We start from the raw sequence: 24,165 nt of genomic DNA, 5'->3' as shown, positions 1-24,165 counted from the left end.
ACCCCCGCGCAAATCCCTCGCCTTGTTCGCTCTTTCGTGCTTGACGTAGAATTACCTGTTACATAATCGCTCCGAGCAAAGCCCTAAAAGCCTCCCGCGCCTGCCCCCGGAGCCTCAGCCTCAACCTCAGCCTCCGCCGCAGCCTCCGCCTGGCACCGCCGCCGGGAGCAGCCCGCACGGGCGCGGCTGGCGCTCCCGGGCCCGTTTGCAGCCTTGTCCGCTTCCCGTTAGCAGTAGGTCTCCTGCCTGGAGAACACCACCGCAAGGCATTTCTCCTCTGCCGAACTGCCGTTTGCATGTTCGACACTCACAGGGCTGGCGAGATCCCTCCCTCTACCCCTCCTTTCCCTCAGTCACTTGTTTAAAAATAAACTTCGGAGCCATCTTTATAATTTAGTTTACTTCCGAATATTTTAAATATTATGAAAAAAAGCCATAAACAACGCTGTTATTCAAAACATTTTGAGGTATAAAACATAAAAAGATTTGGGTTTTCTTTTTTTTCCTTTTTTTCCTTTTTTTTTTTTTTTTTTTTTTGTAAAAAACACACACAGTGGTTTATTGAGTACTTACAACGTTTACACCTTCAATATTAATTAGATTCCACTTTTTCCCTTACGGACGGAAGTGCACATAACCAATAACTGCTGAAAACATCTTCAAATACTGAACGACCACAACAAAATTACAACACTAAATACCGAGTCAACCGAAACATTGGTGCAACTGCTTCTGTTGAAATATAACTTTATAATCCCATGAATATTTATATCCAAAAGGCCAAGTATTAAAGATACACTTCACATACACACTAATGCCAGGGAGGGATTTTTTTTTTCTTTCTACGGTTCTGTTTTCCCCGTGTGTTTTATACAGAGCAAATAACATTCACGAACTATTAGAGACGTTACCCCTTACCAAGCTGGAGTTTCCTCTTCATATTCATATATGGAATGCTTTTTCCCTCTCCTTCAAATATCCACATTTTGGGGGGGTGGGGGGAGAAATTGCACATAAATAAACTGGATGATTCCAAATACAAAGAGTCCTCAGAGGAGAGCTCGCTACCGAGACTGAGAGGACGGCTCCTCCAGTCCTGTCGTGCTCACTGCTTGAGCTCCAAAGCCCAGACATGCTGCGGCCAGCCAGTCCTCCCTTTGGTTTTCTTATCGTTGCTGCTAACTGTGCTTTTCAAGATTTCGTTCTGGGGAGACAGGATGCGAAGGAACGGAGAGGGGAGAGAGAGAGGGAGGGAGGGAGAGAAACAAAGCAGGGAGAGGAGAGAAAAAAAAGATTAGAGAGCTTCCTCCGCTTCCTACTGCGACCGAGCGGGAGAGCTGCGAGGAGCCGCGGGCTCCGGCGGAGGCCTGCGGAGCATTTTCGGGACGGCCTCCGCGGGGCTTCGCCGCGGTCTCTCGCCCCACTCCGCCGCTCCGTGCGGGCCCGCAGCGGGGACCTCGGGGCTCGCCGAATCGCGGCGAGGCCGCGCCGAGCCTCCCCCTGCGGGCCCGCGGGGAGGCGGGCACCGGCACGCCGGGCAAAAAGCGGCCCCGCGGCGGCAGAGCCGCCGCCGAAAGCCGGGGGAGGGCGGCCCCAGGGTGCCGCCGGGCCGGGCTGGAAGCGGGCCGCAGCTCCCCGCCGCCTCTCACCGCTTCTCGCCCCGCAGCAGCGCGCTCAAGCCGCCGAGCCCCGCGCCTCCCGGCCGCGCGTTTGGGGCCGCGGGGTCACCCCCGATGAGCAGAGCCCGGCTGAGCCGTCGGGGCCCGGCCCGGCCCGAGACGGGATGGGACGGGACCCCCGCCCCGCCGCCCCGCAGCTGGGACCCCCCCGCGGCCGGCTTCGAGCCGCATCGCCCCCCCGCCCCGTCGCGGCCCGTGGCGGAGCACTGACCAGCTCTTTCTTCCTCTTCTCCTCCTTCACGTCTGTCTTCTTGATCTCTGCCTTGAAGGCCTCCGCCTCCCCGTTCTGGTCGTCCTTCGCGAGCAGGTCCATGAGGTAGGCGATGTAGCTGGTGGCCAGGCGGAGGGTTTTGATCTTGGAGAGCTTGGTGTCAGCGGGCACGTTGGGGATGCACTCCCGCAGCTCCGCGAAGGCGCTGTTGATGCTCTGAGTCCTGCGCCGCTCCTTGCGGTTCGCCGTGCCCCTGCGCTTCACCGGCCGGGGCCCCCCGAGCCCGGGCGGGCCGCTCCCGGGCGGCACCCCCCCGTAATGGGAGTGGTCCATGCCCGGCGCCCCGTTGGCGTACTCGGGGCTGTAGGACAGAGCCATGCTGTAGTCGGGGGGGGACATCTCCGGGTGGCTGCTGATGAGCCAGCCGTGGAAGTAGGGGTTCTCCTCGTGGCCGCAGCGGGTGGCGGCGGCGGCGGCGGCGGCAGCGGCGGCGGCGAAGGGGTAGCCCTCATGGTGCACCACCGGGTGGTGGGGGAAGCCGCCCACTAGACTCATCCCCGCTCCCTAGCGCGCCCCACCCCGCCCCCCGGGGCCCCAAAACAAAGCTTTCCCCTCCCCGCCCGCCCCCACCCCCCGCCGCTCCGGCGGGAGATGCTGCCCGCCGCTCACCCCTCAGCACAGCCCCGCTGCCCGCCGCCTCTCCATAGGGCGCTGCTGCAGAGTCCCCGCGGGTGCCCGAGCGATCCCCCCTCCCCAGGCGCCGCCGCCGCCGCTCATGCGTTGTGCCTCCACCTCCTCCTCCTCCTCGCCCGGGGCTGGGTCTTCGAGGAAGCGCGCACACACACACCACCAAAAAAAAAAAAAAAAAAAAAAAAAAAAAGGCTATGGAGAGAAGTCGACCAAACAAAACGGCTTTGGCTTCCCAGCCCGGGATATCTTCCTCGCCTCTTGCTTCCCTCCGCTCTCGCCAAGTCCGCGGCGGCCCGGCCGGGTGGTACTTACACGCGGCCCCCCTCCATGCGCCCCCGGGCTCGGGGCGGGCAGGGCAGGGCGGGCAGGGCTCTCCCCGCTGCCCTGCGCGGCGGTGGGGGCCGTCAGTGCCGGGAGTGAGCGAGCATCCCTGCGCGCCGCGCCGCGGGGCTCAGCGCCCCCCGCTCCTCAGGGGCATCCGCGGCGCTCGGCCGGGCGCGGAGGCGAAGGCGGGCGGGCGGCGGGGCTCGGCGCGGCGCGGGGCACTGGCAGGGCTCCCCGGCCCGATCTCCATGTACAGCTACATGTTTAGGGCCGCTCGGGTTAATATATGTCGTCAGAGGCGGCGGCCGCCAATGGCTGGCGGCTGGGGCGGGGCCCGCGGCCCTCCGCAATAAAACTTTTTGATGTTCGCCCTGCTAATTGCCGAGCTCCTCTTTTAGGATTGGCTGCCCCTCCGCATCCATAATGTAATTAAAACAAGGGGGGAAAAATTATCATGGAGGCAGAGGTTAATGCAAGTGTTTAGCAGATGCCTTACTGTAAAATCTTCGTTATATAAAAAAAAAAGCAACAAACTCATTAAAACTTAAATATCGGATAATCTCAACCCAGGTACAGTATGGATGCGAGGATTTTTCTTGGCAAAAATCTGTGTGAGAGCTTGGTAAGCTCCGTCGTTGCTTTTACAAAGCGCTTTGTGCCGGTCCGGTAGAGGAACACATAAAAACCTCTTCAGAGGGCACTTTATCGATTGCCCGGTTGTGCTAGGCATGCCCCAGCAACACTCGGGCTTATATTTTTATTGCCGGTTAATATACACAAAGAGATCACTAGTAACGAGGTTCCGAGAGGAGGGAGATGAAGTTGCTCTGCGTTGTCACCGGGTTTGCCTTTCGCGTTAGCGAGGACTGGCTCCGGCTCCGCGGCTGCTGGCGCCCCGACCGAGCAGAGGGCTCGGGGTTTGGCCAGGGACGGTGTTTTCTTCCAGAAAGAATTGCTTTGAGATAATAGCAATAAAACCGACTCTAAACGATTCTCTTCCAGCTTGCCGGCTGCGGGCACGCACCTCGACCAGTGTTCACCCGGTTCAGTTATGCTCCTGAAATCAGTTTCATGCTTGTTTAACTAGGCTGATTGGTAAGTAACCGAATATTTTTTACAGCATGTTCAGAGCTTATTTTCTAGCTTTTACTAACAAATATATAAAAATTTCTCCGCGCTCCTGCTTCTGCAATAAAAAAAGACCAGCATCTGTGGAAAGCAGATTTAGCTATCGAAAGGGAACAGTTAAACGTCGGGTTAACAGGCGGGCCAGGAGGAGAGCAGCCGTGGTTCTTTAGGTGTTTCGCTTTGCTAATCTCCAAGACGTTACGAAAGGAAAACAGATATCGAGCTGTAATTCACGGATAACTTGGAGGCGAGGCGAATTGCTGTCATCCTCAGATGGAGCCGAGCGTTCCTAAATAGCTGTGAAATATCAAATACCCACCCTTCCGTGTGCTGGCTGACGACTGAGCTGATTCGGCGTATATTACAATGCGATCCTACAATATAGGCAGTGTGGAAAACTGTGTCAACAGGAGCTGAGAGGTCATAAATTAAAGAAAGAGAAAGATAGAGATGGAGCAGGCTGCAAAGGAGGCAGCGGGAACCGCAAGCCCCGCTCTCGCAGGAGCTCCGTGCGCTCTCCGCATCCACCGCACGGGCTGCGGAGACGCCTCTGGGGGGGCCCCGGGGGAAAGGACGGCCAAAACGCTGCTCGGGGGGCAGCAGCTCCGCGCCGGCGGCAAGCACACGGGCTGCCCCCGAGGGCCTGGGGAAGGGCTGCCGCCCTCGGCCGAGGGGGTCCGGGGGCTCTCAAGCTGGCTGGGGGCTCTCCGGGGGAGAAGGAGCGGCGGGGAGGCCGCGGGCTCCGCGGCCGAGGCCGGCGGAGGAGGAGCGGCCTCGGTGCTTTGAACGGGGCTGCGGTGCTGCGGGAACCCCTGGGGCGAAGCTCGAGGGGAGAGCGGGGCTGGGGCCGGCCCCGGGACGTGCCCAGGGGACAGGAGCTTCGGCATACGGGCGTCTAAACCTGCGCCCGTGTCCGTGTGCGGCCGGGTGTAAACGGAGGATGAAAGTGAAAAGCTAGTCCAGATGTAGGACGTATGTAAATACGCGGACATCCGTACGTACGCACACATGCCGGCACTTAAAACGACCGATAAATATCTCTGTGTCGATCTGCGTGCACACATGTTGTATCACCCCGAGGAAATAACGCATCTCCGGCGCAGATTTTGAAAATGCAGAGAGGCCGCGGGCACGCTGTGTCCCAGCCTCTCGGGGTACCAGCTCTGCAGCGAGCAGGCTGGAAACCCACCGAGCTTCTGCAGCGGTTCTCTGGCTTTGTTTTGCTGCGGTGTTTTCCCTCATGCGGAGAAGAAGCGGACATTGTCAAGGCCGGAAAGGTATATTGGCTTGCAAATAGGGTCGTGTTTCTTTGCACTCTCCTTATTTGTGTAGGAGCTTTCCAAAATACTGCGGGCTGGATTGTAACTGTGACAGTCTCCGTGGCAAGCCACTACGGTGACTCCGATAACATCTCCTGTGATGAAGGAAACGGAAAACATGACGCAGAGAAAAAGTAATAAAAGATACAGGAGATATTGATCGGAACACCAGTCTCCAAAGCTAGCATCATTATTGCTTAATTGGCTTTGGAGAAAGAGGGTCTCTAGATAAAGCACCCAGCAGGATCTTACATATAATTTTCCCTCCTATCCCCCAGCGGTTGTTTATGCATTTTATAAAGTGAGTTTTAGAGCAAATGCAGCTCTTGTGTACTACCTCAGCTTTTAACTACCCAGGTTGCCCGATCAGGGATAATAGCCTTTTCTGTTTGATCAACGCGTTTCAAACCGCTGCAGCCCAAAGTGACTTTCCCAATACGAGGTTTAGAAGAGTCCGCTAAAAAAGCCCGAGCGTTTTGCCCATCTTCCATTTATTGATTTGATTTTTTTTTTTTCGCTCACAAATCATTCGCCTAGAAAAGGGAAGAAAAAAAAAAAAAAAAAGAAGCTCTCGCCTTATGTCACTTATTTCCCTGCCAAAATGGTTGCACGTTAGGCGGGGATTTATCCGGGCTCTGCTGCCAGACAGGACTCTCCTAGCCCGCCGTAATTAAGAAATTTTGGTGGCGACTGTGCCGAGGCTGGTGTACCCCCCACCCCCTTCCCTTCCTCCCCCAAACCTCCCCCGGCTATTTATTTATTTATTTATTTATTTATTTATTTATTTATTTATTTATTTATTTATTTATTTATTTAATTTTTCCAGGGGGGTGCCTCTGCCTCACGCTGCTGCCTCGCGGCTGTCGCCTCCCCAGTCCGGCAGCCGCGGCAGCGCGGAGCCGGAGCTGCCCCCGGTCGCTGCGGTCCCGTCAACGGGGAGCCCCCGTGGGCCGAGGAGAGCGGGGCCGAAGTGGGGAGGGAGTCGGGGCCACTTATCGCCAGGTCGCTTCGCTCCTCCCGGCCAAGCAAGCGTACGTAGGGAGAAATTTGGGGATAAGAAAACAACAGAGTCCTGCTCCCACCCCCAGACCGTCCCAGCCCGCTCTTGCGTGAATTAAACTAAATTGCGAATTAAGCTAATTTCTCACAGTCGGACGAAACCTTATGGAAACGGGGAAGAGGTGCCGGAGCTGGGTGGTCGGAAGCGCACATCTGCTCGGGGCTTTCGGGCGGGAGAGTCGCAAGCACGCCGGGCCGGGCGCTTTCATCAACAGCCCAGGGGCGTAAAAGCGCCTGGCGGGGGTGGCGAGCACTTTGGCTCGCTCCCCTTCTGCCCCTTTTTCCCCAGGGGTGCCCGACACCGACGGGGCGATTTGGGGGGCACGATGCTGGCCGGGGCAAGGCCGCCCGGGGAGCTCCCGACGCCCGTCCCCGCTTGTCCCCACTCCGAGCGGCAGCGCCCGGCTCCTCCCTTCTCTTCGGCGGTGCCTTTCAGCCCGGCAGCATCCGCCCCCCGGCACCCCAAGGGCACCCCCAAGCCCTGCTCTCCTGCCCCCTCCTGGGTTTCTGCCTACCACATCGCTCAGCCGCCCGGCGCAGGGCTTGAAATAGCATTTGAATTTATGGAGTCCATGATGTCATTGACCTGCGAGCCAATGTGCGGGAGAGGGGGATGCTTCTTGGATGAATTTGGGGAAGCCGAGGTACCCTCTGGCCCAAGGATGCGGCATTTGCTTTCCCCGGGTCACCGCTTAGGAGTTCGCAGAAGAGCGCAAACCCGCTAGAAAGGGGATTTTTTTCTTTTTTTTTTAAGAGGCACCGGAGAAATATCATTTGAAGGTCAACCTGTCAGCGTGGGTTAATGAAAAGGACTTGTGCCTAATGGGCCTACTTATACCCTCAGTTACGCTCACGCAACCTTTATTCCAACGTGTAGGGCAGAGGGCAGAATTGGGCCCACCAGGCCCGAATTAATTGCTGCCATTGGAGGTGGAGGAACCCTGGTTTACGTTACTATTATCGGGAATGAACGCCCACATATTTCAGGCATGATAATCTCACAGCCGTTGTGTATACAAAAAAAAAAAAAAAAAAAAAAAAGAGTAGAGACGAGAAAAATCCAAGACACTGACCATTTTATGAGTCGCAGTGATTGGCGGTAAGCGCGGGACCGTACGCGTTTTACCCCTGCATGTGTAAGCAATTATTCGAGGATTGCTTATATTTGTGACCGAGGATCCAGAGTTGCGTTTCGACCGTGCAAAGGAATCGCAGAAAGAAAAGAAAAACACAACGAACTCAACCTGAAACCCCTTCTTCTTCAGAAGAACAATAAAGACTTGCTCAGATCCCGCAGTGAAAGCGCAGTATTTGGTGGGTTGGCCTTCTCCTCAATCCACGCATGTATAACCACGCACACGTGTGTCTGAGGACACGCACACATTTTTTCCGTGTCATGCTCTTTGCATTCCTGGGAAAGAGCATCTCGAAGTTGCTCTTGAGCTCAGCGCTGGTGAACTAGCTCGCGAGTGTCATTGCTTTTATTAATGAATATTTTTCCTCCAGCATCTGAAATTCTCGCTTTGGAGGAAGCGTTGGAGGTTAGGCTGGCATCGTTTGGAGTTTAGGCTGACAAAACTCAACACTCCTGTTGTCGTTATTCATGGAAAGAGCCCATTTAACAAGGCTGGGCTTTAAGCGGTTTTCACAGATCAAAGGCAATCTAGCTTGCCTTAAAAAGATCCGTCCGGAGCGCCGACAATTAGGGGCAATTTCGCCCCAAAAAGTCGATGTCGTCCTCCCGGTGCCCCCGCGCCGTGTACCTGTTGCAGCACCCCTTGTCCGGCCCGCCCGGCCGGGCTGGGCTTTAAAAATAAGCAGCCGACTGCTGCACAAGTCGGCTGCACACTTGTTGGAGGCATCAGCCTGTGTAGCTGCCTGAACCGCAATTCCTCTACGAGTATCTCGGTGTAATTGATCTGGCTGAGTGAGGTCTTTTTGGTAATTTGGATACACCGAGTCTCCAGTTAATGACATATAATCAGCCTTTAGGTCACTTGGTCATTCTCTTATTACAAACCCCTCCTGCTCTCTCTGATCTCCTTTCAAACTAAATTTCACACAAACAAATAAAGTAAGACAGGGACAAGTCCTTAAAATACAAGAGAGAAATATTGGAGAATTGCTCGTGGGGAACTATAAACATTTTTAAAAGAAAAACCGAAAAGATAGGAAAGAACATCTTATCGAGAAAGAGAGCATTGTGTACAAAACACGGAGGGAAAAACGGTCTGGCTTCTGTTAAAAATGACATAAAATTAAAATAAAAATAATTACAAACAGAAATGGCATAACATAAATAGAAGGCAGGAGACTTTACTGGAAACGCGAGGCCGTCCTGTGCAATACGTTCCTGCAGATGATAGAGCTGAGCCGTGCATATGCAAAACGCTTCTTTGCTTCTCCTTTTCTCCTTCGCCGGCACACTCGCACACCAAAAAAAAAAAAAAAATTTATTTGGGAAAGTAGCTGAAGAAGCAGAGAAATACGGAACCGAGTGTCATTTACCTCCTGAAACCTGCAGGGAAACGGAGCCGTGGCCAAAACGTTGGGTGTAAATGCGACAACAACAAAAAACTATTTTACGTCCCCGCGCAGAACATATTTTACAAAGTCAACACGTTGTTTTTCTGCTTTTCATTTCTCTTCCCTCTAGGAAGAGACAATGCCCCCTTTTTTATTAGGTATTCCTTAAAGGACCATTTTGATCTTGGTCCAGGTATGTATCTCTACATTCAACATAAGTGCCGAGAGTGCAGTGTGATGCCGAGGTGGCCGAGGAGGCGGAGGAGCAGCCGTGCCTTGGGTAGCATCTGAGGGCCCCGCAGGCTGCAGTCAGGGCAGCTCCGAAGCCATCCTTTTTTTTTTTTTTTTTTTTTTTTCGGCACTCGAGTTGATTTATAAAACCGGGAGCCGGCCGGGAGATTTCAATGTCGCTCAAGTGTTAGCACTCGAAGAAGAAACCTGAAAGAGGGCTGAAATCCGCTCTCCCTCCCGGGCATTAGCACCTTTCAAAATATTATCAACATGCGTTTTACCAAGGATCTCATTTGTATTTAGTAGGGAATTCAGACAGGCGCTAATTGAGCATGGAAGTGTATGGGAGGTTGCGGGCATTAGTGCCGGGGCAGGCTCACACGGTGAGGGAAAAGGGAGCAATGAATGCATGGAGAAGAGTGTCACAAGGCCCCGGCGCGGGGCATATTAATGTGACAAATCTCGTTACTTGCTCACTACATTCCCAGCCGTCTCAGCCTTTCTCAGGGCCCCTGCTTCTCCTGAAGCACCAGCCCGCAGCCACTCCACAACCCGGCCCGGCAAACGGGGAGCGGCCGCCAGGCACGGCCCCGACGGCGCGGTCCTGCCGGGGCGCACCCTGGGGGGATAAGGAGGGGGGGTCCCCGACCTCCCCTGCCGGCAGGGGCCGGGGATGCTCAGCCCTGCCCCGGCCCTGCCCCAAACCGCCCCCAAGAGCCCGCCGGGGGTCGCGATGCGAAAGGCCGAGGGGGTCCGAGGGGAGGCTTGGGGGGTGGGGAGCCCTGGAGGCGCCCCCAGGGAGGGCAGGGGGCGATGGGGAGGCCGGAGGAGCCCCGCCGGGCTGGGGGCAGGCTGGAAAGGGTTAAGGTCCCCCCCTCCCCCGAGCCCCCTGAATGCCACTGCTTTCCTCTAGAGGTCTCATTAGGGAAACCCTAACTGCTATTTTCAACATTTCCTCAATCAAGCGCCTTTAAATAGAGCTCCACAAACAAATTGGCGGCAAAACGCGCAGATCTTGTCACGGGCGAGGCCGACCCAATATTTCACCCTTGTTTGCTTTGTAATTACGGGCCGGCTTGCAGCTACCTGCCCGCTGGGGCCAGCTCCCCTCGCCCCCCCTCGCCCGCTCCCCGCACGGCCCCGCGGACACTTAGCAGGGGGGCTTAGGGGCGGGTGTGTTAAAAATCCCAGAGCAGAACCGGCCAGTCCCAAACGCTGCCCGAGCTTCGTGCGGCGCCCTGAGCATCCCAGCGCATGGGGTGCCCCCGCACCCCCGTGTCCCCCGGCCTGGGGCAGGGGCCAGGCTGTCGCCGCAGCCGGCTCCCCGAGCGGCTCCCTCTACTTTGCGGGATTCGCTCCCTCTCTCCCCGTTAAACCGCCCTTATGATTTGTTAGATTTTTCCACAGCTGCTGGCTCTTGTTTGACTGGTGTATAAAGCCGCTTTAAAGCTGCTGCAGGAAGAATAAAAGCTAAAACCGCTTGGACGGTTTCCTATAGACTCGAGGGGCACTTGGGTCCCCGCATTACAAGCCCTGGGCACGAACTCCGGCTCTCTAAGCCTCGCTGCTGCAGCTCGGGGCAGACGCCCGCTCGCTGGTGTCAACAAAAATAGGAGTTAATTCAATTACATCTGAAACCCGGCGTGCAGCAGAGGGAAACTTGGGCGCTTACGAACTAAGCTGCTATATTTGCTTTGCCATAAACCGACGAGAATATTTTATGGTGGAGAGGAACGGTACAACACAAAAGGGAAATATGACAATAAATCTCTTTTTATAGATCCTCTCTAGCAGCAAAAACACGAGGATTCAACGGGTTTACCACTCAGCTGTTTTACAGGTACATCCAAAGACGCCTGCAGAGAAAAAACCGCCCCGTATCTCCACCGGCCGCCGAGATGGGGACACCCGCCCCTGTCCCCCCCCCTCCCTTTCCCCCCCCGGCCAGAGACAGAGCTCCCCGGGACTCGCACGGGAGCGGCACTGGCGCAAGGGTTCCTGTCTGACCGCTGCAGGGGCATGTTCTGGTTATTTATGGTGCCACTGGCAGTGCCCTCCCATGGTTTACAGATACGCAAAACCTGAAGCCAGAATTAATGCCCTACCATCCATCTGAACACGTAAGGCTGTTATTTTTTTTTTTTTTCTAGTTCCTCCCAAACTATTAATGATTGAGATCGTTTATCCACCCGTGGAGCTGAAACACAGCTTTGGTTTCACAGGGCCAGGTTTATAGAGAGATTCACATACTAAAATAAAGACAGATACTTTAGGGGGAGGATTTCAAAGTGGCAAGGAGTCTAATGCTCCTTGAAGTATGCGCAGGTTCAGCATATAAATCCCTTTGATGATTTAAGCCCTAGATATGTTTGGAAACCAAAATACGCAGCTCTCTGCATCTCAGTACCTCTAAAAATCTGCCTTACAGAGAATTTATTTTTAAGGGTCGTGTTCCACTGTAAAATGGCATTTATACATCCTAAAACTGTTTCGTTCAATGCTAGCAAGTCTGCTTCTCAGGTGCTAGGAATATTTTGCTAACTTCGTGCCTTGTTTTATTTTTTTTCTTATTATCAAGTCCTGATTTGGCTTAACTCTGATCACCCAAATCCTACTTTAGGGCACCAAGAGAGCAGAGAATAGCTGCTAGGTCCAGTGGTTTGCTACTGGGCTTCTGTGATTCAGAAGTGCAGCACTTGAGTAAAATGACTTCATGTGTAGTCTCACAGTCCAGCTTTTTCCCGTTCTCAGCACACAGACATGCAGGCAGCATGGCTTCCTAAGTTATCAGTCACTTGGAACTCCAGCAGTGATGGAAGCAGAAAGCAGAGGTAGTGGATGCATTTATTCTTTCAAAAGTAAGTCATTTAAGTTAAAAATGTTCTTATATGTTGCTAAATGGAAATCTTATTACTGTTTTCATTTTTAAAAAATGGATTAGAGTTGATTTCAGAACCCTTTTTATTTATTTATTTATTTATTTATTTATTTATTTATTTATTTATTTATTTATTTATTAAGAAAGCTGTAGAAGGATCTGCAGATCAGATATGCCAATCCTAGCCATGCAGTGAACAACACCTACAAAATATATCCATGGAAAAAAGAAAGACCACAAAAACTGACAGACACAGTCCTCACCAGCAAAAGTCTTCCTGCTTAAGGCAATAGGATTGCTTAGGAAAGTGGTTCCCATTTACATGAATTTAAGGTTTGCAAGTGTGTACTGTTAAAAGAAATAATTTATATGTACTTGAGCTGGCTCTAATACAATGAGCAGTCTTGCTTAGAAAGGCAGAACACAAAGATTATTTTTACTCAGTTTTTCACTGAGAAGCTAGCCTGGACTCAGGTCTGTGCTACTGCGCTGAAGCAAGCACTGTTTTATAGTCACTTCAGGGAGCTCTATGCTAGACTGCAGTCTTCAGTATAGACAGAGCAGTGGGAAAATTGAGCCCTGGATATACATACATCTTTACTTAGCTGGAAGCCAGGGGCTATGCCCTGCATATTCTGGAGCCCATGAAGGGCTTCCCCCAATTCCATTGGTGCACAGTTCCTAAAGATATGTCCTAACTTGTAAAAACAGAACATGCCCATTTCGTATGATATGTGCACGCGCACATCTGGGCTGCATGTGTGGAAAAGTAAAGGCGCACACAGCAAACAATTTTACATGTGCAATTTTCAAAGTAGGGGTCTATGGATCTATAATGCAGCATATCTACAGTGCATAAAATGACATTCTTCTGCACAGGAGGGCATTTTTAAGTGACTTTCAAAGAAAAAAAAATGCAGCATTATTCTTGGTAGCTGAGTTAGCAGCAGCTTATTTCTCCTGGTGGCTCCTGAATCTTTCTACACACCCACCACAACGGAGTGTTAGTCCTAAACAGCAACATGCACACAGCAATCAGAATATTTCAGATATTCATTTCTACAGGCTGATGTTATTAAAATCAAAAACATCTGCTTTGAGGAATGCATATTTTCTGGATGTAAATGCTTCTCTACTCCCACAGTAAATTCAGCTACTCATGAAACAAAACGTGATTCTAAACAGTCATTGCATTGTTTTACACAGTAGCAAATGGAACAATGCTGCCCTTAATGTTTTTGTTGTTCAAACAACAACTGGAATTGGATAAAGGATTTCAGCTGGGAACACTTTCCTAATACCTTTGTAGGTAATGGTATTCCTTATGTATGCTGCTCTGTGACCATTAGGCCACGTGTACTGGGCAGAGGTTCACCCACATATCACCAAGACAGCTCCCAAAGAGATGAGCTTGTGCCTGGGATAGGCTTTTAAATCTTTGTCTGTTATCAGCTCAGCAACGCAGCTTTGCAACCAGGGAGAGTGGTGAACAGAGCCCCAGCTGCCTGTGTTTCAAATGCTATCATCTAATCCTGATTAGAGGCACCGTGGTCTAGAAACTCTTCTGAAAAGCCAGAGGAGAAAACCTCCTCCCTTTTGTGTTCCCCTTAAAAATCGTTTCGGAAAAAAAACTTGCTAACTTGGGTTAGTTTCTCTTGTGTAAGCTAAACTACATGTCTCTGTTTAAGTACAAGTAATTACATTTATTGACTACCACATAACACGTTAATTGCTGTGCTAATGACATAACTATGCTTCTACCCTCTAGACTAATGATAAACGCAGTCTGTATTAAATGTGGAGTTGCACTGAACACTGTGGTACATCTGCAAGACATTTTGTTGCTCTTGCCTGTTGGTCTATCTCTAAAAATATATAACAATGTATAAATGTGGCAAATGTTGCATCCACCCTCCTGATAAAGGAATAATAATAATAAAAAACAGGAAAATAATCCCTGGGAGGACACTGACCTAATCTATGTTGAGGTGGTGCATGACTAAGAAAGCATAATGTGCCATAGGAGTGTGTAAGTGTGTACAGTGCTACCTAGCAGTTAATAATGGAAGTTAAATTTATTTTCTCACTCTGACTCCTCATAAATCTGCCACAGGTTAAATTTGGGGGTTTCAGAAATGGTGTATAAATGGTAAATTAGATGAAAGATGGCATTAGTATAAGTGAAAAACCTTGATGCTTATCCAGCTTCTGTAAAAGAGTAGGTACAATATGCTCAAATACTTTTCTCTATGGGGAAGGATTGCTTCCTTCTTTAGACTATGGGTAAGAGTCTGGAGACAGGTTATCTTCCAGTAGGCTGGAACACCCCAGGCTTGACTGGCACAGGCCTTTTCAATGATTGCTTTCTGACATTTCTGACATTTTTTTCTACAATAACCTTTACCCTTTATGTGCCATGACAAAATGGGAATCACCAGAGGTAGCCTAACAGCAAATGGTAAAGAAAGACCCTCATACACTTTTCTGTTTTCTCATAAAATCAGTAACATTTCCAATTAAATAATGACTGTAGTTATATGTTGCATATCTTCAAGATCACAGGAACCATAATTACTTATTTTTGGAAGTGCTCAAATGAGTAATATAATATGAAACTGCACAGTAGTTTTTTTTTTTCTTTTTTTTTCTTTTTCTTCCCTTAACCTAAAAAACTATGAAATCCAGCAATTATGATCTAATGATTGAAATATTAGTCCAGAATTATGTCACTGTTTTGAAAGAATAATTTTAAATAAGATTCTTTCTTTCCTGACTCTTTTAGAATTTCTAGTGTTTCTATACCAGACATTGGAAAATAAGCTAACTGTCCTTTCCTCCCTCACTGTCTTCCATTAAAAACATTGGGGAATTTTCAGTGCACCCCAGTCTTTAGCCTGGACTCCAACCATTTTAAATACTGATTGCTACTACACATTCCCATGGTTGCTGTCAAGAGAGAATCTGCTATCTGTAGGGTGGATGCTATGAGGTTATAAATAAGATCAAAACAGAACTTTAAATTCTGACATTGTTTATGTCTAATATTTTTATTATAGGAGTTAAACATGTTTTATAAGTTGATTAACACACACGTGTATGCTTATATGAGAATTTGGAAAAAAAATAGAACCCCATAGGATTTAATAATTTCCTTTCAGTATTTACATAACCACCTTAGTCAGTGTTCTAGTTCAAAAGAGACATTAGGAAATTAGTAATGTTTGAGAATTATCTAGTTTTTGAAAAAGGTCTGATACTGCTCTCTTTGGCATCCACAATGATGGTCTCTGCGGAGGCAGGTGTCTCTGCATCTCAGCTGGCCACATGAAGTTTCACTATTTAACATTTGCACAGTGTTGTAGACATTGGTCACTGTGGGAATGTCAAGTATGGGAAAGTACAGCCTTCAAAATTAGGGATTAAAATAATGAGAAAAAAGAAATTAAAATCACAGAATCACAGAATTTCTAGGTTGGAAGGGACCTCAAGATCATCGAGTCCAACCTCTGACCTAACGCTAACAGTCCCCACTAAACCATATCCCTAAGCTCTACATCTAAACGTCTTTTAAAGACCTCCAGGGATAATCCATACATTATGTCTGACATGAAGGAAATGTTTGAAGATGGGAAAGAGCTGATTATCAGACAAGTCTGTATTTCCTATGGTTATAGCCATGAAACACTTGCTGCTTTTCTAATATGGAGTAAAGCGTGTTGCCAGTGAACCCTAGGTTAGACATTTACTCTGGGTGCAGGCAAGCCAAACCTTGTTTCTTTGACATATGAAGAACAGAACAATAGTTGCCAGGCAGTTGAAATCTAGGGGTATATCTGAAGCAACTCATGAACACAAAGATTCATTGCTGTCCAGGGGATGCTTCCTTGGAGGAGAGATGCAGTTAAAAAAAAAACAAAAAACAAAACAAAACAAAACAAAACAAAATATATCGACAAACTAGGAATTTTTTTTATTTTTATTTTTTCCAGTGACTTAAAAATACTGCAATTAAAACTATTATTAAACTAGATTAAATGAAGAGGAAATTTGCTTTCAAGTTTTAAAGCCAAGAATGTTCTTTGTGCCTCTATCCATTTCTGTGCTCCACGTACCCTGTGCTGTTTACATAAGGATTATCTTGTTTATTTTACAGTTATTATGCTTCATAGAAACTAATCAAGAGAATATTTCTTTTTTTTTATGACAAAAAGTGGATGTTGAATTGCTCAAGTTGCTTTTATACAACATTCTTGGGTTTGCGATAGTGTGATATTTAATAAAGTGTTTATAAAGGCAGATATAATAGTTTATCAGATCTCAGGCAGTCATAATAACAAAACTGCCCTTAGCCTGAGTGCTATGTACTGTACTTTGTAATTTACAACACAGCACTTTCTAAATTACTTCATAAACTAAGAAAGTTGCCTACCAAAGAATCAATCTTATAGGAACTAAGAAATCTTTTCCTAAATATTTTTTTCTGTTACTTAGTCTCCATACAAATCATTATTAATAGCTTGGACTCAGGCAGAAACTGCACTCCCTTGTAACACGCAACACGTGCATGCTGCAAGATATTTTCATAGTGTCTTATCTATTTAAATTTCCAGTAGAAGGGACTTTTCAGCTTGAAATTCTACATGTCTAGAATGCTCTCCTGCACAATCAACAGGATAAAGTGAAGAGAAAAGAACGAAAGAAAGGCTGAAGACCTTACAGTGAGAATCTAGTGGAGCAATTCAAGTGGGAGTTAATAGTTTAAGAGACCATGAATAGAGAATGAAGCTTTTCATTTCTGTGTTGCTAGTCCAAGTCCCTACCAACTTATCTGAAGTCTGTTTGGTGGACTTAATGCAGCAGCATGTTAAACAAAGCCTCTACCACTGAGTTCAGCCTTCATCTCTGCTTAAGGACTTGCCCTGAGAAATTCTGTCAGCGAACAAAAGGAGACCCAGGTATGCAGCCCAAGCTAACACTAGCCTCTACCCATCCATTCACAGATCTTATGATCCTCTTATTCCCCATGCAGAATCTGTCTGCTATTGCATGAAAAGAAAAGAAAAGATAGCCATTTAGAAGTGGAAAACTTATTTGTTACTCAAGACCAATTTTTGATCTGCAAATAATCAACTACTTCCTTGATATATCGTCTAGCATTTACTTAGTCATCATACTAGGAGCAACTTCTGCAGTTATTCATGGCATATATCTGTAGATACAAAACATATCCTTATGGTCACTGTGAAATTATCATCCAATTAAACTTTAAAATTCTATATAGCAGAGGAAGAAAAGTACCAACACAGGTGCTTACATTGCTCATCTTCATGTTTTTAGGTGGCATAAAAAAAAAACAAAATTCACAATTCTCTGTAAGCAAGTATATCTTCTGTATGGGAAAGACTTCTTGTGTTTCTAAAAAGCAGTCTAAGTGCAAAAAATTCTAGTCATTCTTTGTGGAAAGGACTGTGGATTTGTGTTCTTGATCAGGCCTTGATCTGAAAGAAGCAAAGAGATTGCTGAAGTGGCCTCTTAGAGAAAAAGATCAACTGATGGTAGTGCAAGGAGCAAGGGTTTACTTTCAGAATGTCCAAGAATTTCTTGTCAGATTGCAAGAAGTCTATGAAAGATGAGTATCTTGTGTCCTTGCTGCTAGTTTGAAAGGAGATGTAGGGAAGTTGAAAGTGATTCCCTGATATCAGAAAAAAAAAAAAAAAAAAAAAAGGCAGCATAGAAGGAACTAGTTTTGTGGTTTAAAGTGGTAGATAAAGATAAGTAGGTAGATAAACAATTTTCACAGTAATACATGCTTTTAAATGGTTTTGTTGGAGACCGTCAGATACATCTGATCTATTTCTTTCTATTTCTTTTTTGTTATTTTTTTATTTTTTCCTAACATATTAAAAACAGGAATCTATCTGGATGTTGTCAGCTATCTGAGTTCTTGCAGCATTTCCATTGATTCATGCCCTATTTTCAGCAGTAGGTAGGTTGAGAAACAACACTTTACATGACTTTGAAGGATTGGCTTCAAAATTCTAAGCAGATGAGCAGGTATTTTTCCTATCCTCAGTGGAAATATATGCATCTGAAGAACTGTAGTCTTGGAATGTGCTCATAGATCATGTCTTCTAAGCAGACTTGTTCTTCAAGAACAATATTGATATTACCCTGTTCCATACCTAGTGTTGATAATGTAATAGAATGATTATTCCAGAATGAAGACATTTCTAATGGAGAATACCTGTGATAACCAAAAGCCTTCTGCTGTAGATAGAGAATGTATGGAACCCCAATGAATTTAAAGAACCCAAACTGCTTTTGCCTTAGCTCTCTTAAGCAATGTGAGTTCTTGTCTACCAGCTGGTGAGAAGATGTAGGCAACAGATAAATTTTTCCTGATGGGGTGGGTTATGAAGAAAACTGCAGAGGATTGGGTAGCAACTTTGAAGTTTTGTATGGAGATTTATCATGGTATGCCATTTCCTTTAAGAACTGAAGGGATGGAGAAGTAGAGCAAGTTGTGAGTGAGAGCATCACACAAATAGATACTATAACAGCAGAGAAGAAGGTTACATTTGGAACTGACCAGGGTGTAATGATTTAGAAAGTAAAGGAATATGAAAAATATATAAAATATATAGAAGAGAGATTTTAAGAATGTTGAGGAAAAACAAACTTATATTGAAATAGCAACCTAAAAATAGCAGGAAAAAGGGATGCACTCTATAGTGGGGGTAACATTACAGACTTTGAATAGAGAGTCCGAGAAAGAAGCTAAATCAAAAACTGGATTTGGAAGTAAGAATAGAGAGGGAAAAGGTCAGAGAAAGAAAAACAGACTAAAGAAAGGAGATGTAAAAAATATTATAGGGAAAGGTGAAGAGGATGAAAAGATCTGAAGCATGAGAGGAGGACATACTGCAAAAACTGGAAGAAGTATGGGAAAGTGATTGAATAGCTGAAAGACTCCTGACACGGTAAGTGCCCAGTGTAAGTGCAGAGTACAAGCCTGCTTATGTCTGTGCATGCCCCAGAGCACTGAGACACTGTTCTATGTATTCTGTATAATTGTATGTGTTCCAGCTGAGCAGCAGACACTTTACAATATTTCCTATTCAAAATCTGACTGGCCCTTGCTGTAAGTTAAGTCAGTCCTATGGTTGCATGAATGTAGTCACCTACAACTCTTTGTGGACACTAAAGACCATTCCCAATTTGAGAACCACACACAGACTTCTGTTTTTTGATCACACCCTGAAACTGGGAGCTGTGATGAAATCACAAGGTCACCACTGTTACTCCTTTCGTGATCCTCCTCTGCAGTCCCAGTGGTTCAACTCCCTAGTCCTTGGATCACTGAAGAATCACTGCTGCTGATGGTGGCTCAGAGGGTTTGCAAGGCTACCAAAACAAGTGCTCATTTAAGATGTCTTCCTACTGAAGACCTTCAGAGAAAAAGTTGTCGTAAAAATCAGAATGACACTCCCTAGAAACTTGTCAGTACCTCACAAACTAATATGGTTAATCTGAACTCTTAGGCATTTTGTTTTATCCTTAATCTAAACCCCCACCAAAGTCAGTAGGAGGCAGAATGCATTTGAGAACAGAATCTGGCCCCAAGGTAGTTCACTTCTTTTTGTCTCTTCTGAAGATTTTGTAAAAAGGTTGCAGAATTACATTGTACTTGCAAGAATATTTGTCAAGAGCATACATGTAATGCAAAATTCATAGCACTATGATAAAATTGGGGATGACATTTCTGTAATATTTTGTTTAATAAAAAAAATAAAATAAAATATAAAATTAAATTAAATTAAAATTAAATAAAATATGAAAACATTTCAATAATGGTCTTGTTTTTTTCTTGACACTTTCATATAGCTGTAACTGTGTAACATCTAACTTTGCTTGTGGCTGCCTCATCTTGGTGGACAGTGGTTCTGCTTTTTTTATTAACATTTTTCCATATGAAGTAAAACAATAGCACATAGGTGAGCAGGGAGATGTGGGTATGTGAGGAACATTAAGCAGTAACAGGTCTCCCCACCAAACAGCCGTACCACCTAGCTGCCCTCCACTATCTTTGCTGGTTTCCTGTGGAGTGGTGCAATATCTCATCAGGATGTTCAACAGCTGGACACTGCATGGAAAAACAGCAACCATTGCTCTGGAAGAGGCAGTCTGGCAGGCAAACCCAAGCCTTCACCTGGCATGCTAATTTCTGTAACCATGAGAAGGTTAGTCTGTGGGAGAGACAGAACTTTTCTTGTGTGTACCAAGGAGTATTGGGTGACATCCCATCAGAAGAAAGTGAACCAGCTATGAGAAAAGTGAACTCACAAACTCCACATGGGAAGCTGACTTCCTGTTTTTCTCCATCAGATCTAACCTAATACTCAATGCTGCATGTTACTGCATGTGGTGCTGAGGGCTGCGTGACTTTGTGAAGAGCAGAGCAGGCTGGAAAGCAGAGCACTTCCGAGACCATCCCTCTCACTCAGCCTGTGCTGATAGTCTTGGCTAAGAAATCAAATGTCACCTACAGCATTTATGATGTGACAGCAAAATTAGTAGCTTCGAATGCCCCAGTTCTGCTCCAGACATTTTCTGTAATTTTGAGAGGCTGTGTCAATTCTGGGCGAGCAAAAACAGAGGTGCATAAATCCTCAAGACAGGTATTCCATGCACTTATCAACCTAGATGTCATTCTTACTTTATAAGTATTAACATTTCTGGCCAACTGCTGTAGCTATTGATTTGAGTATATTTTAAAGTCCTTCCACTGACTTTACAAAAACACAGATTTTTTTTTTTTGTTTTGTTTGTTTTTGTTTAGAAATATCACCCAGGCTATGAAAGAAACCGGCTCCTTCGTTATCTGAGGTGGGGTTTGGAACATGCAGATGGAGGTAGAAGGTCACTTATCCCAGTGTGAGAATAGAGGTGCAGTTGCCAATGTTCAAGAGAAGACCATGAGCTTCAGAGGCACCTTCATAAACTGCTGATTTAAAACTACTAAACAGCTGGATTTACTGAACACATTCTCTCTCTCTCTCTCTTTTTTTTTTTTTTTTTTTTTTTTTTTCAGCCCAGAAACATTGTTTAGGCAGCTGTTGAATAATTTATACATTTGTTAAGATTTCAAGCTGTTTGCTTTCTGTGGCAGGTCAGATGCTCTGCCCTGGCTGCTCTATGAGCAGGTTGTACACAGCCTGGTGGTAACCACAAGACTGCATGAGCTCTCATAGTCAGCCCAACACTTTTGGAGAGCATCATATTTATTATGCACATGTGACAAAGTCACTGCATGCCTGCACAGTAAGACTGACACTTCTGGGGATTGTCTAATGGACCTACTGCCCATGTGCTGCCCAGTCATTGGGAACATACACAGTAAAGGCTCTGTAAGTCAGATTTACTGTGAATATGCAGAGCAATGAAATGTTGCATGTGCAGCAGGACGTGTTGCTTCCTGAAGTGTGGGGTGGAGTGCACATACGCTGCACAGATTTCCCAGGCTGAAATATAGGAACTCTATACTGGCCAAGTCACTTAAGTCTTGAGGAGAGGTAATATTTTAAGATGTGTTCAGCATGAGGTCCACAAGAAATCTTCTCTTTGACATAGGGATTCTGTTGATCTCATTGCAGGATGTCTCATATGCACTGAGAAAAAGATGCTCAGTGTGTAACTTGTGCTGCTGGGTCCCACTCTCATGTAGGCAGCGCAGCTCTAGGTGATACAGAGACCATGGTTTTTATGCCTTCATTTCCTACCTGAATGGGAATATCTGAGACCAAAATTGCAAGGATGTTTAATAAAGACACTATTAACATTGATAGAGAATATGAGTTATTCAGACTTTGTATTGAGCAAGCACTGGATAAATAATTTTTATTCCAAGCACAGCAACAGCTCCTGAAAAGCTGAGAACACCTTTATGGTAACCCTCAGTTGCTTGTAAGACAGGGCATTTGGTTACAATTAAAGGTGAAGTCTCAAACTGTGTATCCAAACCTCCCTGAACCTTAGACTAAAGGGATCCTGATCTGAGCCAACTCAGGGTAATGGTCTTGCAAAAACAAAATAAAATTCATTTTCAAAACCAAAATAATCCTTTTTTTTTTTTGTCATATTCATTTTTGGGGTAAATTACTATTTTTATTTTATTATTATTGTCACCACATAAGGAAAATGCGAACAGACTAGAAGCTAGGTTGATTTTGTGAGGTTGAGTTGAGGTCACTGAAAAATTGATAGCAACTTTTGAGATGAAAAAAAATCATCAAAGCTAAAGGAAGCTTCTCAAAGTGGGATTTAATAGCAGCTATCATATTGCCTTCAATGGCTTGACCATTTCTTGTGCAGCTGTTTTATTTTAAAAGATTTCACTCCCTTTCCACATGTATAGGCCTATACATTGACCTAAGTACACACATCCAAGTACTTTGGTCACTCATGATAACTATAAACCCTTCAGCGAACTACCAGAAAGGTAGTTCAAATGGAAATGGTGAAATTCAATATAGCGTTTAACTAAGTCACTGTCTAAGGTTAAGCCCAAGGAACAATCAGCAACATTGGAAGGACAGGCAAATACATTAATTGGTACGTGGGCACCAGATATATGTGGTTTTCCTGAAAACTGTCAAATAACCACAGTGGTATTTCAGTGTGAGTGAAGAAACAGTGTCTATTCAAACATATACTTCATTTTTATATGAGTGTGTATGTATGTAAAGAGCCTAGATACAGAGTTAGGGCAAAAGCAAAACTGAAAGGCAGGAGGATAATTTTGGCTGGTAGTCCTTTTGCCTTCCTGTATGTCTAATCAAGGATAGAGGCAAGTTCTCAGTATATCTTTAGAGTGTTGGGCACTCAAGCCCCATTGACTCTCAGGGTAGAGTAGATTTCTGATTCACTATGGGCTTTTTGAAAATTTTGCTCTTTTTTATACAAGCCTTAACTGAAAGACTAGTCTGCTTCTCAGACCAACCTATTACCTTTTATCAAAGTAAGGATAGGTTAGGTAAGACACAGTGATATAATTGTGATGGTGAGAAAATGATGAATAAACTATCATTTGGAAAGTGTGTATTTGTGTATGAATATACAAGTAGACAATAATAGGTCCATATATATGTTTATCATGGGATATGTCCGCTGTCATCTGCTTTATCTGATTTTATTTTATTTTATTTTTAGTGAGCTTCCTCAAAAGATGTTAAAGCAACATTCTTTAACTTCCATGAAGGTTGAACAAAATTCAAAATCCATGTAGTGTTAACTAAAAATATATATATTTACTCATTTTTTCATCTATTGATATGAAAAACATATCAATAATTTTGATGCAGTCTTGTATGCAGGCATGTAAATAGTATAACACAATGCTAATCAAAAAGCTGAAGATGAACTGAGATAACCACTTCATTACAAATTGATAGATCTAAAGAATTTTGTCTTTGAGATTTTTTTCATTATGAGGTACCTGCTTTTATCACCAAATATTTATCTATAGCAAAAATAAAAAGTGAATTGCTAACTGGTCTCTCTCATCCCTTATTTATTCTCCACCCCAAAACCTAACAGCTTTCCTGTAAAGCCAGTTTATAGTTTAAAAATGGGAACTTCATTGTCTTACCATGGTTCAAAAAGTAAAGATTGATGAGTGCTAGGTCATAGTACACCAACGGATGGACAGGCAGACACATACTTGGAAGGATTTTTTTTTTTTTTTTTTTTTTTTTTTTTTTTTTTTTTTTTTTTTTTCCCAGAGCTATCTAGTCTCTTGCACAGACAAGAGAACTGGCAGGAGTTGGAAAATCTGTGAAACAGCTGATCGGTCTCACAACTTTCCATGTAAGTGAGTGGTACAAACACTTCATTTCAAAATTGTCAGAAACAACTCGAAACTTCTTGATGATCATTCTAAATCTGAGATGCCTTTGATTATCTTCAGCCATGGAATCGCTGAATATTTAAAGCTAAAGAAACTTCTGGAGGGCAACCTCTGTCTCAGAGCAAGGTAAGCTGAGGGGTCAGATCAGATTGCTCAGGGCTTTGTTCTGTTGGATCATGAAAACCCTCAAGAACAGAGATTGCACAGAGTCTAGT

The 24,165-nt window shown here is 45.9% G+C and overlaps 1 protein-coding gene and 2 long non-coding RNA genes across 4 annotated transcripts; 1 reads left to right on the top strand and 2 right to left on the bottom strand.

Annotated features, from left to right (window-relative positions):
- Positions 1-381: 381 nt before the first annotated feature.
- Positions 382-3,016, bottom strand: HAND2 (heart and neural crest derivatives expressed 2). The gene is made up of 2 exons (XM_027456405.3): positions 1,891-3,016; positions 382-1,204 (listed from the first exon to the last, which is right to left on the bottom strand). Exons 1-2 carry the CDS (start codon positions 2,443-2,445, stop codon positions 1,106-1,108), a joined length of 654 nt encoding a protein of 217 aa, XP_027312206.3. The 5' UTR covers positions 2,446-3,016; the 3' UTR covers positions 382-1,105.
- LOC106019511 (uncharacterized) lies at positions 3,016-23,765 on the top strand. 2 transcript variants are annotated; one of them, XR_011809014.1, is made up of 8 exons: positions 3,016-3,474; positions 3,907-3,999; positions 11,008-11,287; positions 11,919-12,025; positions 16,853-17,000; positions 17,956-18,031; positions 18,919-19,025; positions 20,885-23,765. It is a non-coding gene; the product is annotated as an uncharacterized lncRNA (long non-coding RNA). The 2 variants fall into 2 exon arrangements; XR_005265437.2 differs by having other exon boundaries at positions 16,853-19,025.
- Positions 3,868-6,841, bottom strand: LOC119716790 (uncharacterized). The gene is made up of 2 exons (XR_005265438.2): positions 6,513-6,841; positions 3,868-5,446 (listed from the first exon to the last, which is right to left on the bottom strand). It is a non-coding gene; the product is annotated as an uncharacterized lncRNA (long non-coding RNA).
- Positions 23,766-24,165: the final 400 nt, after the last annotated feature.

The sequence above is a fragment of the Anas platyrhynchos genome, chromosome 4 (genome assembly GCF_047663525.1).
Source record: "Anas platyrhynchos isolate ZD024472 breed Pekin duck chromosome 4, IASCAAS_PekinDuck_T2T, whole genome shotgun sequence".
Taxonomy (NCBI): Eukaryota; Metazoa; Chordata; class Aves; order Anseriformes; family Anatidae; genus Anas; species Anas platyrhynchos.
This window is presented reverse-complemented; position numbering and strand designations above follow the sequence as displayed.

Coding starts and splice junctions, on each gene's coding strand:
- HAND2 (XM_027456405.3), bottom strand. CDS start 2,445: ATGAGTCTAGTGGGCGGCTTCCCCCACCACCCGGTGGTGCACCATGAG. Junction 1,205..1,890: donor AGAAGAGGAAGAAAGAGCTG/GTCAGTGCTCCG, acceptor CTGTCTCCCCAG/AACGAAATCTTGAAAAGCAC.